At 41.5% G+C, this 17,516-nt stretch overlaps 1 protein-coding gene across 1 annotated transcript in view; it reads right to left on the minus strand.

The window, feature by feature from the left end:
* The window catches only part of LOC123381388 (zinc finger protein 669-like), a 59,844-nt gene that overhangs the window by 6,362 nt on the left and 35,966 nt on the right, over positions 1 to 17,516 (minus strand). The window contains exon 3 of the mRNA XM_045042095.1: positions 11,194 to 11,299. Coding sequence (XP_044898030.1) covers positions 11,194 to 11,299 — 106 coding nt within the window. The remainder of the gene's footprint in view (positions 1 to 11,193; positions 11,300 to 17,516) is intronic.

Genomic DNA, 17,516 nt, shown 5'->3' on the forward strand with positions numbered 1-17,516 from the left:
AAAATCTTGCCATTTGCAACTATGTGGATGGAACTGGAGGGTATTATGCTAAGTGAAATTAGAGAAAGACAATAATCACATGACTTCACTCATATGAGGACTTTAAGAGACAAAACAGTTGAACATAAGGGAAGGGAAACAAAAATAATATAAAAACAGGGAAGGGGACAAAACAGAAGAGACTCTTAAATATGGAGAACAAACAGAGGGTTACTGGAGGGGTTGTGGGAGAGAGCATGGGCTAAATGGGTAAGGGGCATTAAGGAATCTACCCTGAAGTCATTGTTGCACTATATGCTAACTAATTTGGATGTAAATTTAAAAAAATTAAAAAAAATAAAAAGTTTAAAAATACAAAAATACTTAAAAAATTGTCTTTGAATCATGAATATATGATGTTTCCATTATTCATATCTTTAATTTCTTTCAGCAATGATTTGTAGTTTTATCTTATATGAGTCTTTTGCCTTGTTGGTTAATTCCTAAACACTTAATACTTTTTGATGATGTTTTAAATGGAATTGTTTTTGTAATTTCCTTTTCAGATTTTTTATTTGATTTAGAAAAGAAACTTTTGTGTTTTTATCCTGATATTTTTCTAAGTTCATTTATTATTTCTAATGGTTGTGTGTGTGTGTGATTTTTAGAGTATTCTACACCTAAGCTGTACGGAGATCATCTTTATTCCTTTCCAAGTTGGATGCTTATTTCTTTTCCTTGCCTAATTGCTCTGGGTATAACTTCCAGTACTCCATTAAACAGGAGTGGTGAAATTCATTCTTATTCCTGATCTGAGGGCATAAGTTTTCAGTCTCTCACCACTGAGTGGGATGTTCTCTGGGGGTTTTTCTCATGCGGATTTTATTAAATGGAGGTGGTACCTTTCTACTCCTAGTCGATGGAATGTTAACATAAAAGGGTGTTGAATTTTGTTGCGTGCTGTTTCTGCATCAGTTTAAGATAATCCTTTGGATTTTTTCTCTTCATTTTTCTCATTAATGTGGCATATTGCATGGATCAATTTTTGTACGCCCAACCATTCTTACATTCCAGTGATAAGTCTCACTTCATCACAGTGTACAATCCTTCCAGTATGCTGCTGAGTTCTATCTGCTAGCATTTTGTTGGGGAGTTTTGCATACAAATTCATAAAGGATATTGGTTTGTAGTTTTGTTTCCTGGGGGGTGATGCTTGTCTCACAGAATAACTTGAGAAGTGTTCCTTCTCTCCTCTTCAATTTTTTGGAAAATTTTGATAAGGATTAGTATTCTTCTTCACGTGTTTGGTACAATACACCAGTGAAGCCTTCAGGTTCATGACTTTTCTTTGGGAGAATTTTGACTACTGATTCAACCTCATTAGATTTCTATTTGGAATTTGTTTCCTCATGATTGATTCTCGGTACATTTTGTGTTTCTAGGAATTCCCCCATTCCATCTAGGTTGTCCAAGTTTTTGCTGTACGTTTCTTCATAGTATTCTCTTGTAGTCTTTCTTACTGCTTTTTTTAATGTTTTATTTTTTATTTTTGACACAGAGATAGAGCATGAGCAGGGAAGGGGCAGAGAAAGAGGGAGACACAGAATCCGAAGCAGCCTCCAGGTTTTGAGCTGTCAGCACAGAGCCTGACGCAGTGCTTGAACCCACAAACCGCGAGATCATGACCTGAGCCAAAGTCGGACGCTCAAGCGACTGAGCCACCCAGGCGCCCCAGTCCTTTTTATTTCTGTAGATTCAGTAGCAATGTCCTGTCACTTCTGATCTTAGTAATTTGAGTCTTCTCCTTCTCAGTCTACCTAGCTAAAGGTTTGCCAATTTTGTTGATCTTTTCAACCAAGTTTTGGTTTCATTGATTTTCTCTATTTTCTTCTTCATTTATCTCTGCTCTAATGTTTATTATTTCCTTTCTTCCGCTAGGTTTGGATTTCGTCCCTCTTTCTTGATTTCTGAGGTTGTGAAGTCAGGTTGTTGATTTGAGGTCGTCCTTGTGTCTTAATGTAAGCATATGTACATACATTCTCTCTTAGCAATGCTTTTACTGCTCTCTGTATGTTTTGGTAAGTTTATCCTTTTCATTTCTCTCAAGAACTTTTTTTTTTAATGTTTATTTTTGAGAGGGAGAGACAGAGCGTGCGTAGGGGAGGGGCATAGAGAGGGAGACAGAATCCAAAGCAGGCTTCAGGTTCTAAGCTGTCAGCACAGAGCCTGATGCAAGACTTGAACTCAAGAACTGCGAGATCATGACCTGAGCTGAAGTCCGATGTTCAGCCCACTGAGCCACACAGGCGCCCCTCTCTCAAGTACTTGTAAATTTCTCTTGTGATGCCTTCTTTGACCCATTTGAGCTATTTTTTAATGTTTATTTTTGAAAGACAGATTGTGAACAGGGGGGACAGAGAGAGAGAGAGGGAGACACAGAATCGGAAGCGGGCTCCAGGCTCCCCTGTCAGCACAGAGCCTGACGTGGGGCTCAAACTCACAAACTATGAGACTGTAACGTGAGCCAAAGTCAGACGCTTAACCGACTAAGCCACCCTGGTGCCCCAATTTGAGCTATTTTAAAGTATGGTAATTAACACTGCTGTCAGAGAAAAGGTGCCATCGCTGAAGAGAAACCATATGCTGTTGGGGTTGATGAGGGCAAAGGAAGTCCTCGTGCAGTTACAGTTACTGCACCCACCCATCCGCTTCTCTGTGTTTGAATAAAATGATAGCAATTTGAAATACTTGGAAGTAAAATCTAACTAAAATAATGAGAAAAGATAAGTTAACCAAATGCTTCAAAGAGTATGCAAGTTCTGCGTGGAGAATAGCTGTCATTGTCTTTATGCTCTCCTCTGTTTCTTGGTGTTTTACAAATAGGCTGGGGTACATAACAGAATAGCGGGTGATTGAAGGACACATGGGTGCATGTACCTTTGTGATATCCTTGGCAGTCGTGACACTGTTGGATGTGACTGTGCATGTGTTGAGCTGATTGTGTGGCCGTGGGGATTGCTGTGGCTGAGGAGTGTGTGTCCTTGTGACATGGATTCTGCCACTGTTCCAGCCTGCGCACCTCATGCCACAGAGACCTGCTCCCTAGTGGGTGCAGTTGTGCATCACTAATGATGCTTCTCAGCAGGAGGACACTTCGGTTCCTTATGGGAACACTGGAGCTCGAGGAGACCTCGGGACAGGCCCTGGAGAGAGAGAGACATGCTGCTGAGGCCCAAGGATTACGATTCCCCATAGGAAAGACTGGGCTGGGCTTTTGTTTCATGGCCACAGCATTCCCAAAGGATTGACAGGACTCAGCATCTAGTCACGGTCACTGCCAAGATCTCTCATAGGGAAAGGATACAGGGAAAGGATTAGTGAGAGGAATAGGTCCATGGGCCCAAGTTTGGGAAGCAAGGCCCAAGCTTTTGGGTTCTCCCACTGGAGGCACACAGGGTGCACTCCATGAATTTTTTGTGACAGCTCATGTAAATTGTTGCCAGCCAGGGAGGCTCAGTACAGAAACAGTGCCAAGGTTTGTATCGGGGAACAGCTCACACAAGTACTGACTGCCTGTCACATGCCAACATTCCAGACTCCCAGAAGGAGGGCAGGACTTCTGCTTGAACTACATTGCTTATACAAACAGTATAGACGTAGCCAACCTTTCAAAGGACAGCAGTCGGGCCTGCTGTGTTAACTCTTGTCTACAGTCCAGGCCTTTGGCCCTTGGTTTACAGCAAAATAGTTATCAGTGGGAACCATATGGCAGGATGAGACCATCTGCTGGTGCTGATCTCTGTTATGATGTTTAAGGATAGTGGACTTTGGAAAAAAGAAAGGCTTTTCTTAGAAAGCCAGCTGGATTCCTCCTTAAACTTCTGTATCCACCTTTTTGGCTGGCCTATCAATTCAGACACAACACAACTCTGCCCAGTAACTGGAAGTTGACCTGAATGTCTCCCACAGCTCAGGCAGTGTCAGCACATGTGACACACACAGGAAGTACAGTCCCAAAGGAGGCAGAGAGGGCACAGCTGTCAGGGTGTCCTGAGCACACATTGGTGCATCAGGCAGTTCAGGCTCAGAGGTCCCTGTGTGGCTTCTAATGTGGCCCCTTCTGCCTCTAGAGTTCTCTGTCCTGTCCAGATAATTTAGTTCAGTCCTTGACTTTAGAAGGACTGCCTCACTCCCAGATGGCTTGCCTGCCCTGACCCCCTGCTTCATTCGCCTGGACAGTGTCTCCAGGTGCTCCATATGGGAATAACAGAGCCAGGCAGTGCCAGCCAGACTCACATGGGTCAGCCCAGCCATCTGCGCTCAGACACTCACAGCACTTTAGAAAGGTGGCGTGAGGTTTCCTTCAGGAAGGATTCTGAGAAACAAGGTTGACATTGGCCTCTGCCTTCCCCATCACCTCACTAGACACCAGACTTGTGTCCCACTTAGCCATTATAACATGACATTTCAAAACCAGCCCCTCCTCTCATCCAGACCTTTCCCGTGGAAGAGGCGTGCAGAAGAGGAATAACAACATTTCCACGGAAAACATTTTGATACAACTTACTCAGACACATCCCATTTAAAAGTTGTTCAGGACGAGATGCTAAGTTTTCAAAAATGAATTTGCACAACCTCCCACTCATTTTGTCCTGATGATTTATCCAGCAAGCAGCCCAGAAGAGAGGAGTATGTTTCTGGAGACCACCACCTTAGTACAGTGTGCATACCAGGAGGAAGGGCAAGGGAGGTGGGTCAGGCTTCCAGAAAGCAGATGAGAGTTGTGATGAGAGTTGTGACATCAGAGCCTGATGTCAGGGGTGGACAGAGAGGCCACTGTCCCTGTGTTGTGCCCTCCCCAAACAAACAGCTTTTGGTAGGAATCACAAGTTAGCAGTACAGTCGGTCTGTGTATCAGATGATCGCTGCAAACATTTGTGTCTGTTTTTACCATCCACGCATCGATCCAGAAGCAAGAGCACAAAACAGAAAGCCTGCGACCTCCCCCTCCTTTTTTTAATCATTACAAATTTACTCAGACCCCGAGCAGTAAATTTGGCATTTATAGTGTTGGCATTAGGGCTGCCAAGTAAGATCATGGGCTAGAATGCAGGAGAGGCTAGGGGAGTGGTACGCCAAGGCAAGAGCTTTTACAAACGCAGCTTGTAACTCTGAGTTCACACCCACACTGGGAAGACCCTGATCTGTAATACCCATTTCCAAAGTCTGAGTGCACATCAGGTGGCCTAAAACTTTTAACCGTCAAGATTTTAAGCTTGAGGCATGCCCCTACCTTTATTTTCATGCGACGTCATTCATGTAAACTCCACAAATTCACAGCTGTAAGTATTTCTTCCCAATATTTACAAATACTTCCAACAGTTCCTGAAACACTTCATTCACAATTTATTCAGTGTGTTTGTATGAATTAATGATGAGCTCCTCACTGCAACTGTTACTGTCCATAGAGAAAATACACATCACACCCCATGCATTTCCTGTTATCTGACTTGCCACAGTTTGCTTTCCTGAAAGGTCCCTATTTCCTTATAAACCACACCTTTGCCATGTTGACAATCTCTCTTTTCTCACAAAAATACAAGACCAGGAGTGTTAACACTTGTTTGTGTCATGCCTCTACATCCAGGGCCTAGGATGTCCTGGTTAGCTTTAAACCTAACTGTATACATTTTGAGACTAAAATGCTGGGTACATGAGGGCTGCTCAGAAAACAGCATCAAGGTGCGACTGGGTGGCTCAGTCAGTTAAGCATCCAATTCTTGGTTTCGACTTGGGTCATGATCTCAAGATTTGTGGGTTTGAGCCCTGCATCAGGCTCCACACTGACAGCACAGGGCCTGCTTGGGAGTCTCTCTCTCTCTCTCTCTCTCTCTCTCTCCCTCTCCCTCTCCCTCTCCCTCTCCCTCTCCCTCTCCCTCTCCCTCTCCCTCTCCCTCCCTCTCCCTCTCCCTCTCTCTCTCTCTCCCCGACTTGCATGCACACACTTGCTCTCAAAATAAATAAAAACTTAAAAAAAAAAAAATCATACCAGAAAGAAAAGTCCTTGAATTTGTACAAACCTAGTAACCTGACAGAATAAGTGTTGCCTAAGTTGGTAATTAGTTGATTTCACAGTCCATAATCGCAATGGGATGTTTTAATATATCCCCAGAGTGAAAAGTAAAAAAGAACATTTCTTAGTATCCATGTTGGGGATCACATGGAAATGCTGACAGCCTGAGAATGAAAGTCAAGTGCTCGCTGTCTGTTTTGAGGGTACTCTTGATTAAAAGGGGCAGGAATCACTACAATAGTCTAGAAGTCAGTGTTCAGTCTGCTTTTTGTATGTCTCATGCATATTTGACAGTTAATGAATTTGAACCGAGAAGTCTGTGGGGAAGACATTTAGGGAAATATTCCCAGACTTACCCACGAATTGTGTAATGAAATCCGGTATAACCATCTCCAACTCCATCTATACATTTCATTATGTCACAGGTCTCTATTCTTAATTCAAAACTTACTGTCCAGGTCATACGGAGAAGTAAGGAAAAGAGAAAATTGCAGGAGATAAAGATTGCTCTTTGTAGAGTTTTGCATACTTACCAAATTTTGCATCAAACAAGACTATTTTAGTAAGAAAAATACAGAAGTGATATCCACTATGTGCCATACTAGAACAGTAAGAAAATTGCTAAAGTTCTGTTGTTCTAATGATACAGAAAAACTATGGTTTTGTTCATCTCAGCCTGTCAGTAGCCATGCTATTGGCTAGGAATGCCTGGGGGCACTCCCCTGAGCCATACTACTTGCGGTGAGCCCCCACAGACATGTCCCATCCAGAGCTAGTGTTATGACTGGACTGTTCCTTGTGGTTCTTCATATGACTGTAAGATGCACCTCACCAATGGCCATCATGGAACTTACAAGAACTAGGTTTAATACAAGTCCTGGAGAGTACATAGCACACCTGGGCCACATAGCAAGGTTGTGAGTACAGAGAGCATGCACACCGGGTGTTCTACATATGTTGGGGTCAAGGGTGGAGGGTGGTTCCCTACCTATTGGTTCTATTGGCAGCTGTATTATACAACCAGCAAGGTTTATTCCAGATGGAGCTTTGAAGTGGATGTACTGTCAGGCACTTACCTACGATACAGAAGAGTTAAGTTTTCTGTAACATTTTTAAAAAAAAGCACCTTTCTGTAACATTAAAAGCACACTTGAAATTACTATGGTTCAAATAAACTACAAAGAAAGAAAAACGGGAAAATCGGGGGAACACTATTCAAACATATGCACTCTAGCTGAAAGACTTGGAGAGTTATTTCTGACATGAACATTTTTTTGTGAAAGAACTGGAAATTCACTATTTAGGGGTCCATTTTTTTAAGTTTATTTATTTTGAGAGAGAGAGAGAGCAGGGGAGGGGCAGAGACAGAGAGAGGGAAACAGAGAATCCCAAGCAGGCTCCATGCACAAAGCCCAACACAGGGCTTGAACCTACGAACTGTGAGATCATGACCTGAGCTAAAGTTAAGAGTTAGACACTCAATTGACTGAACCACCCAGGCACTCGTAGGGGTCCATTTTTAATTTTAATTTTTTTTAATGTTTATTTATTATTTTTGAGAGAGAGAGAGAGAGAGAGAGAGCGCAAGCATGAATAGGGGAGGGGCAGAGAGAGAGGGAAACACAGAATCGGAAGCAGGCTCCAGGCTCTGAGCCATCAGCCCAGAGCCCGATGTGGGGCTCGAAGTCACGGACCGTGAGATCGTGACCTGAGCTGAAGTCGGACGCTTAATCAACTGAGCCACCCAGGCGCCCCAGGGGTCCATTTTTTAAATGAGGTAATGACAAACACAATACCATATTTATATCTTCTATATTTCTTTCCTGGCATGAATTTTCTGGAATATTATATATAAATCAGTGCAAGGTTTTCCAACATTACTTACAATTAAGGAACTCCCCTCTAAAAAGTATGACTTAACAAATTTTTCAAATATTCCATGCCTTTCTGGAGCTACTACCCAGTGTGCATCCTCACATAGTTTCGAAAGGATGAGGGCCACTTGAAGGCTTTCCCACACTGTTTACATGTGGGGTGTCTCTCCCGTGTGCATCCTCAAGTGCTTCTGTAAGGACGAGGACCAGCTGAAGGCTTTCCCACATTGTGTACATTCATAAGGCTTCTCTCTGGTGTAGGTCCGCATGTGGCCTTGGAAGGATTTGGAAGAAGTGAAGGCTCGCCCGCAATTTTTACATTTATACAGTTTCTCTTCAGTGTGAATTCTCACATGTTCTCAGAAGGTTGAGGGCCAACTGAAGGCTTTCCCGCACTGTTTGCACTCGTAAGGTTTCTCTCCAGTGTGGGTTCTCACATGCCCCTGGAAGGACTTGGGGGAACTGAACAATTTCTCACAGTGCCCACAGTTAAACAGCTCCTCCCCAATTTGCACTCTCACATGTATATGGAAGGTTTAGGGCCGAAAGCTTTCCCACACTCCTTACACTCAGGGCTTCTCTCTAGTGTGAGTCTTTTAGTGTCTTTGAAAAGACTGGGGATAACTGAAGGGTTTTCCACATTGTTTACACTTACAGGGCTTCTTCCCAGTATGAGTTCTCATGTGTCTGGTAAGACTGGTGATCTCTGGGACGGCTGTACCGCAATGCTTGCATTTATAGATTTTCTCCCCTGTGTGACTCTTTATATGTTGAGAGAGGGAGTAGGGATGCCAGAAACTTTTCCCACATGACTTACATTCACAAGGCTTCTCTCCAGTGTGTGTTATCATGTGTCTTGGAAAGACTGAAGGATAAATAAAGACTTTTCCACATTCCTTATATTTATATGGCTTTTCTCCTGTGTGCATTTGCACATGCCCAGTAAAACTTGAGAACTGACTGAAGGCTTGCCTGCACCACTTGCATTCATAGGTTTCCCCCTGAAGTGTGTATCTTCCTATGTTGAGTAAGGGAGTAAGACTGGTAAAAGTCTCTTCCACATAATTTGCATTCATATGGCTTCAGTGTGTGTTATCATGTGTCTTTGAAAGATTGAGGGATAAATGAAGGCTTTCCCACATTTCTTGCACTTATATGGCTTCTCCCCAGTGTGAGTTCTCATGTGTCTAGTGAGACTGGAGAATTCATGGAAGGTTTTCCCACATTGCTTGCATTCATTGTTTTCCTCTGTAGTGTGAATCCTGATATGTTGAGTGAGGGAGCAGAAATAAAGAAAGGTTTTACCACATAATTTACACCCATAGAGTTTCTCTCCAGTGTGAGTTCTCAGGCTTGTGGGACAAATGAAGGCCTGCTTGCATTCCTGACATGGATATGGTTTTTGCCCACAGTGAGATCTGACATGCCTCTTAAGGGAAGAAAGATGTATGAAGCCATTTCCACACTTGGTGCCTTCATAGAGTTTTACTCCAGTAGAAATATTCTTGCGGGAATTAAGATGGGGACAGTGGCTGCACGTGTCTCTGTGTTGATTTCCTTCATTGCTTTCACAGAATCTGTCACAGGATTTCTGTTAAAAGTCAGAAGTACATTATCAATGTTATGTTTATTAGTGATTTGTTATTAGCAACTAGTAAGTATTATAACTAGATGATTAACTTCATTTTAGTATACAGGAAGTTTTTCTACCCTCTGTGGATTGTCTCAGAGTTCATTAAAAGCCCTGGAAGTGACCTCAGCATGTTCACTGTTCATTACTATTTGTTATGTATGGGGTCTTCCTAGAATCATTTCTAACTGAATTATGCTTCAAACATTCAATGTCTCAGTCAAGTTTTTGAAAACTTTCTTAAAATTCTAAATAAATAGATTTGGAGCTGGATTTTTTTTTTTAAAGTTCATGACCTACTAAAATTCTGTCCTGGGATTGCGACTTTTTTATCTTGTGAACGCAACTCACCTCAGATGTCTTGCATGGTTTCCATGCTGATCTTCAATGCTATGGTCTTCCCAATTTTTTCTAAAACGTAGGCACAAGAATTATTTCTTGTGAATTTCGCCATTTTCTGTTCATTAGATATTTTTTTCTCAAGTGCATCCTGTGGAACCAACCCACTGGCTTTAAACAGTGTCTTCTAATCAGAAACAAAAAGGTGAATGAACATATTAGAGGAAGAAGGCACTTCTGAGCAAAGAGAGATTTTTATGACTTTAGTGCTTTCAAAACTTCATCAATGGTAGGCAAAAGGGGTCAACATAGTATACTAGTAATGACTGTCACAAGGTTTCCAAGAAGAAACCTCTCTGTGAACCAAAACAACACATGAAGCCAATACCCAGACTATTGAAACCAAAAGAGCTTCAGGGCTTCTAAACCAAGACAAAAATAAAACATCAGTTTTGTTTTGTTTTGTTTTTTTGGAAAAGACTCAAGTTTTTATTCCAAACTCATTGCTCTTTTTTTCTAAATATGTGTATTTATTTATTTTCAATATATGAAGTTTATTGTCAAATTGGTTTCCATACAACACCCAGTGCTCATCCCAAAAGGTACCCTCCTCAATACCCATCACCCACCCTCCCCTCCCTCCCACCCCCCATCAACCCTCAGTTTTTTCTCAGTTTTTAAGAGTCTCTTATGCTTTGGCTCTCTTCCAATCTAACCTCTTTTTTTTTTCCTTCCCCTCCCCCATGGGTTTCTGTTAAGTTTCTCAGGATCCACATAAGAGTGAAACCATATGGTATCTGTCTTTCTCTGTATGGCTTCTTTCACTTAGCATAACACTCTCCAGTTCCATCCATGTTGCTACAAAGGGCCCTATTTCATTCTTTCTCATTGCCACGTGGTACTCCGTTGTGTATATAAACCACAATTTCTTTATCCATTCATCAGTTGATGGACATTTAGGTTCTTCCCATAATTTGGCTATTGTTGAGAGTGCTGCTATAAACATTGGGGTACAAGTGCCCCTGTGCATCAGGACTCCTGTATCCCTTGGGTAAATTCCTAGCAGTGCTATTGCTGGGTCATAGGGTAGGTCTATTTTTAATTTTCTGAGGAACCTCCACACTGATAAAACCTCAGTTTAATGAATACATTTCCACTACCATGGAGACATTATTAGATTCTAGGTCTGTGATGGCTGTGACCACATCTGTCTTATTTACCAGTGTATTCCTTTTCCACATTTCAAACCTAGGAAAAGCACAGATGAGAGATATTTGTTGGCCTGAAGCCATCCTTACCCACTGAGACCAGCATCACATCTCTGTAGAGGTTCTTCACAGAATCCAGCAAAGACCACTCCTCCAAGGTGAAGTCCACAGCCACATCCTCAAAGACCACTGAGTCCTGACATATACAAGTGTGTGGAGGAAGAAGGGTAAGTCTGAAAGCACTGGGGAACTAAATCAATTCATAGAAGGTTCAAAACGGAACTTCTGGTCTCACAATACGTGACCTGACTGCTAATAGGCTTTCTTGAACCACTAAGGAATCAACCTTAACTCTACATTTATTATGACCACTCTTGTCTTACTTCTTTCTATCATTAGGCCCCAGACAGATATGCCATGCATATGAAATAAATACTTCTGTTGGAAAGTATGCAGTAAAAGGGTAACAGAGTTCAATTATCCAAACCTATTTCAATAATCCTTTAGGACTCATTAAACTGAGTTCTAAAGCACATTCTTTAGGACTAGCCCTTGACCAGCTCCTGGGAGCAAACATGCAAGCCCTTGAAATACAATGGTAACTCTGTGCATATAGGTGGGGCCTTGGGCCGTGGCAGAGCTCATGCTAACAATATGATTTTTTATTTTTTTTAATTTACATCCAAGTTAGTTAGCATATAGTGCAACAGTAATTTCAGGAGTAGATTCCTTACTGCCCTTTACCCATTTAGCCCATCCCCCACCCTCAACCCCTCCATTAATGCTCTGTTCTCCATATTTAAGAGTCTCTTATGTTTTGTCCCCCTCCCTGTTATATTATTTTTGCTTCCCTTCCCTTATGTTCACCTGCTTTGTATCTTAAATTGCACATATGAGTGAAGTCCTATGATTATTTGTCTTTCTCTAATTACGGTTAGCATAATACCCACTAGTTGCAAATGTTCACATAGTTGCAAATGGCAAGATTTCATTTTTTTTTTTTTTGATTGTTGAGTAATACTCATACCACATCTTCTTTATCCATTCATCTGTCGATGGACATTTGGGCTCTTTCCATACTTTGGCTGTTGTTGATAATGCTGCTATAAACATTGGGGTGCATGTGCCCCTTCGAAACAGCACACCTGTATCCCTTGGATAAATACCTAGCAGTGCAATTGCTAGCTCATAGGGTAGTTCTATTTTTAATTTTTTGAGGAACCCCCATACTGTTTTCCAGAGTGGCTGTTTCCCACCAGCAGTGCAAAAGAGATCCTCTTTCTCTGCATCCTTGCCAACATCTGTGTTGCCTGAGTTGTTAATGTTAGCCATTCTGACAGGTGTGAGTTAGGTTGTCATTGTGGTTTATATTTCCCTGTTGATGAGTGATGTTGAGCATTTTTTCATGTTTCGGCCATCTGGATGTCTTCTTTGGAAAAGTGTCTACTCATATCTTTTGCCCATTTCTTCCCTGGATTTTTTTGGGGGTGTTGAGTTTGATAAGTTCTTTATAGATTTTTGATACCCTTTATCTGATATGTCATTTGCAAATATCTTCTCCCATTCTGCCAGTTGCCTTTTAGTTTTGCTGTGTCCTTTGCTGTGCAGAAGCTTTTTATTTTGATGAGGTCCCAGTAGTTCATTTTTGCTTTTGTTTCCCTTGCCTCCAGAGACATGTTGAATAAGAAGGTGCTGCAGCCAAGGTCAAAGAGGTTTTTCCCTGCTTTCTCCTCGAGGATTTTGATGGCTTCCTGTCTTCCATTTAGGTCTTTCATGCATTTTGAGTTTCTTTTTGTGTAGGGTGTAAGAAAGTGGTCCAGGTTCATTTTTCTGCCTGTCGCTGCCCAGTTTTCCCAGCACCACTTGCTGAAGAGACTTTCCATTGGATATTCTTTCCTGCTTTGTCTTCTCTATTCTTGATCTACATGTCTGTTCTTGTGCCCATACCATACTGTCTTGATGATTACAGCTTTGTAATACAGCTTGAAGTCCAGGATTGTGATGCCTCCTGCTTTTTTTTTTTTTTTTTTTTTTTTTTTTTTCCCAAGATTGCTTTGGCTATTTGAGAACTTTTCTGGTTCCATACAAATTTTAGGATTGTTTGTTCTAGCTCTGTGAAGAATGCTGGTGTTATTTTGATAGGGATTGCATTGAATATTTTTCCATTTTTTGGTGTCTTCAATTTCTTTCATAAGCTTTCTATACTTTTCAGTGTATAGATTTTTTACCTCTTTGGTTGGATTTATTCTTAGGTATTTTATGGGTTTTGGTGCAGTTGTAAATGGGATCGATTCCTTGATTTCTCTTGGTGTATAGGAATGCAACAGATTTCTGTGCATTGATTTTATATCCTGCAACGTTGCTGAATTCATGGATCAGTTCTAGCAGTTTTTTGGTGGAATCTTTTCGGTTTTCCATTATAGAGTATCATGTCATCTGCAAAGAGTAAAAGTCTGACCTCCTCCTGGCCGATTTCGATGCCTTTTATTTCTTTGTGTTGTCTGATCGCAGAGGCTAAGACTTCCAATGCTATGTTGAATAACAGTGGCAAGAGTGGACATTCCTGTCGTGTTCCTGACCTTAGGGGAAAAGCTCTCAGTTTTTCCCCATTGAGAATGATATTAACATTGGGTTTTTCATATATGGCTTTTATGATATCCAGGTATGATCCTTCTATCCCTACTTTTTGAGGGTTTTTATCAAGAAAGCGTGCTGTATTTTGTTAAATGCTTTCTCTGCATCTTCTGAGAGGATCGTGCGATTCTTGTCCTTTCTTTTATTGATGTGATTAATCACATTGATTGTTTTGTGGATATTGAACCAGCCCTGCATCCCAGGTCTAAATCCCAGCTGGTCATGTGTGGGAGATCTAGGAGAAAAACATCAAAGGAAAAGACTTCAAACGGGAAAGGCTGGAGCAGGTGCAAGGCCTTAGGACATGTTTTCACAGCTGAAGGTGGCTGCTGCTCTTAAGGAATGCCTTGAGGCATTAGCATGGTCCAGGGCCGGATCCTCCTTCACTCCCGACCCTTCCTGGCTTCATAAAGAACAATTATCTAGAAATTCAACCTTGAAAAACAAAACTATTAAGTTGATTAATATACTTGCTGAGCTGACTTTATGCACGTAGCCTTTAGCAATTTCCCTAGTAAAAGGGGGCTTCATTCTGGAGTCGGGGCCTCATTCCAACTCGAGTATGAGGACCTTCACTTAACTGCATTTTGCTTGCAGACTCTTCTTTTGCGACTCCAGCCATACTCTCTGCAACATCTGGTGTAGTCGGCAGGATACAGTGCGGCAAACAGTTTTCGAGACTACTTTTGGTTTACAGTCGCGAAGGACCAAAGTGGAGCGGTAGGACAGGTAAATCTCAGCTTTGGGATAGTGAAGTTACGGGAAACTCCCAATCTCATGATTAAGAGCCTTACTCTAAATTAGTCTGTACTTTATTAGAGTTCAAGAGTCAAAGTAAAAAGGGGAACTTTTGATGAGCTCTGGTAGTTGGTTAGAAAACACTGCTATTGATTTACCCCTTCTGGAAAAAATCTTTTAAACCTTAAACAATGGAGATTGATTATGAAAATGCTTAGATGCACTCATCAAAATGGAGATACCATTTCCTTAAAAGTCTGGTCTTTATGCTCCTTAATTGAGATGGCTTTACAGCCTTTACATCTGACACAGAACAAAATATAGGTTCACCTAAATGAAAACTCATCCGGATGAAGGAGACGAGTCGGATTTTACATCCAATAGTTTTGAGGATGAGTCTCCTTCTGAGGGAATCAAGGCTGTAGCACCTGAGGAAAATACTTCACCAGGATGGCCTCCGCCACCACCCACAAATGATAATTTGGAGGCTACTGCCCCCCCCTTATATTAAAGGACACCCCCCCCTCCTTTACCTGAGGATACAAAAATTCCTACTCATATTAAACAAAAAACTGCCTGTTCAGTTACTTTCAATCCTTTTTCTAATAACCAGCCCTGCATATTAGTTCCTCGCAGGGAGTATGAGGGCCCTATCATTACACCTCTGATGCGAGGGTTGATAAAGGCTAAAGAGGAAGGAGATTTAGAATTGATACAACCGGTATCAGAACTATTTCCGGTTACTCTGAATGCTTTCCCGCCAAATGCACAATATCTTAATGGAGGCTATAATGCTGAATATTCTCAGATCCCTGTAAAAATCCTGAAGGATCTTCAAATGGCTTGTGCCCAATACAGCATTAACTCCCCTTATGCAGAGCTTACTTTCAGCATTTGCTGACACCGAACGCTTGCTCCCTAAAGATTGGGAAATGTTGGCTAGAACTGTTTTATCCCATGCTGAATATTTATAATTTATGACTTGGTGGGAAGATCAGGCTAAGATTCAAGGGGAAAGAAACCTTCATGATGATATTCCTGTTGACAAAGAACAACTTTTTGGACAAGGAGAATATTCTCAACTAAGAGATCAATGTGGTATGAGTGATCAAGCGACACAACAAGTACAAAATTGTTGCAAGATGGCTTGGCCACATATAGCTACTCCAGGCGAGGTTACCCCCTCATTTACTGAACCTTATGTTGACTTTTTAGCAAGATTAAGAGATGTTTTGGAAAACAATTCCTCAAGAGGGCCTAAGGGATTTGTTGCTTCCCATTGTGCCTCCAATAATGCTAATTTGGAATGCCAGCAAGTTCTTCGTCTGTCCGGTAAGAGCGGCTGCTGGGTCCACAGCTGACTATGTGAAAGCATGTGCTGATTTTGGCACCCCACTTTACAATATGAACCTACTTTAAAAGGGATGGGCCCTTTTAAGTCTAATACCGAATGCTCTGGTTGTGGGAAAATCAGCCATAGGAAGAAAGACTGTCAAAAAATGAAGGACAAATTTATGATAACAGTACCAGTACTAATAATCTACCCATATCGATACCTCCAACTGCTTTATGCCCTCATTGCGAAAAAGGACATCATCGGGCCAATCGGCGCCATTCCAAATATCACACAGATGGGGCATTCTCTTTAATCTTCTAATATTGATCAAAATCAGGGAAACTTCTCACGGGGCCTAGCTCAGGGCCTAACAAACAAAATGAGCCTTTATCCAGTCAGCAATGGGTCTCAACACCGCAACACCGACGGGTCACAGACCTCCGTCATGCAACAACTGGGAGTGCTGCCTTCGATCTCCCTGCTATTCACCCAGTTGTTTCATAGCCATCTTTAGGTGTTGTTAAAGTTAGAACAGGGGTTTATGGGCCTTTGGAAAAAGACACAGTAGGCCTTATTTTTACACGGAGTAGTCTTACACTCAAAGGTATTCATGTGTATCTGGTGTTATTGACTGTGATTATGAAAATGAAATTCAAGTTATGATATCGACCGATAACCCTTATACTATTCAACCAGGGGATAAAATTGCTCAGTTACTTATTCTTCCTTATATAGGGGGCCAAAGCAATCCTGTTCTTCAAAATGGAGGTTTTGGTAGTACTGGCAAACAACTATATTGGCAAACTTTTTTGAAAGATCCTCACCCCGAAATACATCTTAAAATTAATAATACATATTTTATAGGACTATTGGACACTGGAGCTGACATAACCATCATATCTGAAAAGTTATGGCCTTCATCTTGGCCTGTCGACAACATACCTGTAAGTTTTACAGGACTTGGCTCCTTAGGGTGAATAAAAAGAAGCCCACAAATTATGAGATGTGAAGGACCCAAGGATCAACTCTTAAACCCTATGTGGCTAACATTGCCATTAATCTGTGGGGCAGAGACTTACTTCAACAATGGGGTGCATATATTAATATCCCGTCTATATCTATTCAAAGTAAAAATATAATGTGCATCATGGGATATGATCCATTGAAGAGATTAGGTAAAAATCAACGGGCATTAAAACACCCCTTGATATTTTCCCCAAACATAAAACCGTAGGGCTAGGATATCCAAATTTACCCTAACGGCCACTGCCAGAGAACAAAAATATGCGCTGCCTTTAAAATGGCTTATTGATGAGCCCATATGGATACAGCAGTGGCCGCTTTCTCAAGAAAAAACTGGCAGCTTTAAAATCTTTAGTTTCCGAACAATTAGAAGCGGGACATATTGAACCCTCAACTAGTCCCTGGAATTCTCCAGGTTTTGTTATTTAAAAAAAAATCTGGGAAATGGAGAATGCTGAGTGATCTCTGAGCCATAAATAAAATCATACAGCAAACGGGGCTCTACAGCCTGGCCTTCCGACGCCTGTTGTTATCCCTCGAGATTGGAAAATTATAGTTATTGATCTTAAGGATTACTTCTTCTCCATTCCCTTAAGCCCTAAAGAATCTGAGCGATTTGCATTCTCCATTCCTGTGGTTAATCATGAAGAGCCCATAAGCCGATTTCAATGGAAGGTTTTAC

The sequence above is a fragment of the Felis catus genome, chromosome A2, assembly GCF_018350175.1.
Source record: "Felis catus isolate Fca126 chromosome A2, F.catus_Fca126_mat1.0, whole genome shotgun sequence".
Taxonomy (NCBI): domain Eukaryota; kingdom Metazoa; phylum Chordata; class Mammalia; order Carnivora; family Felidae; genus Felis; species Felis catus.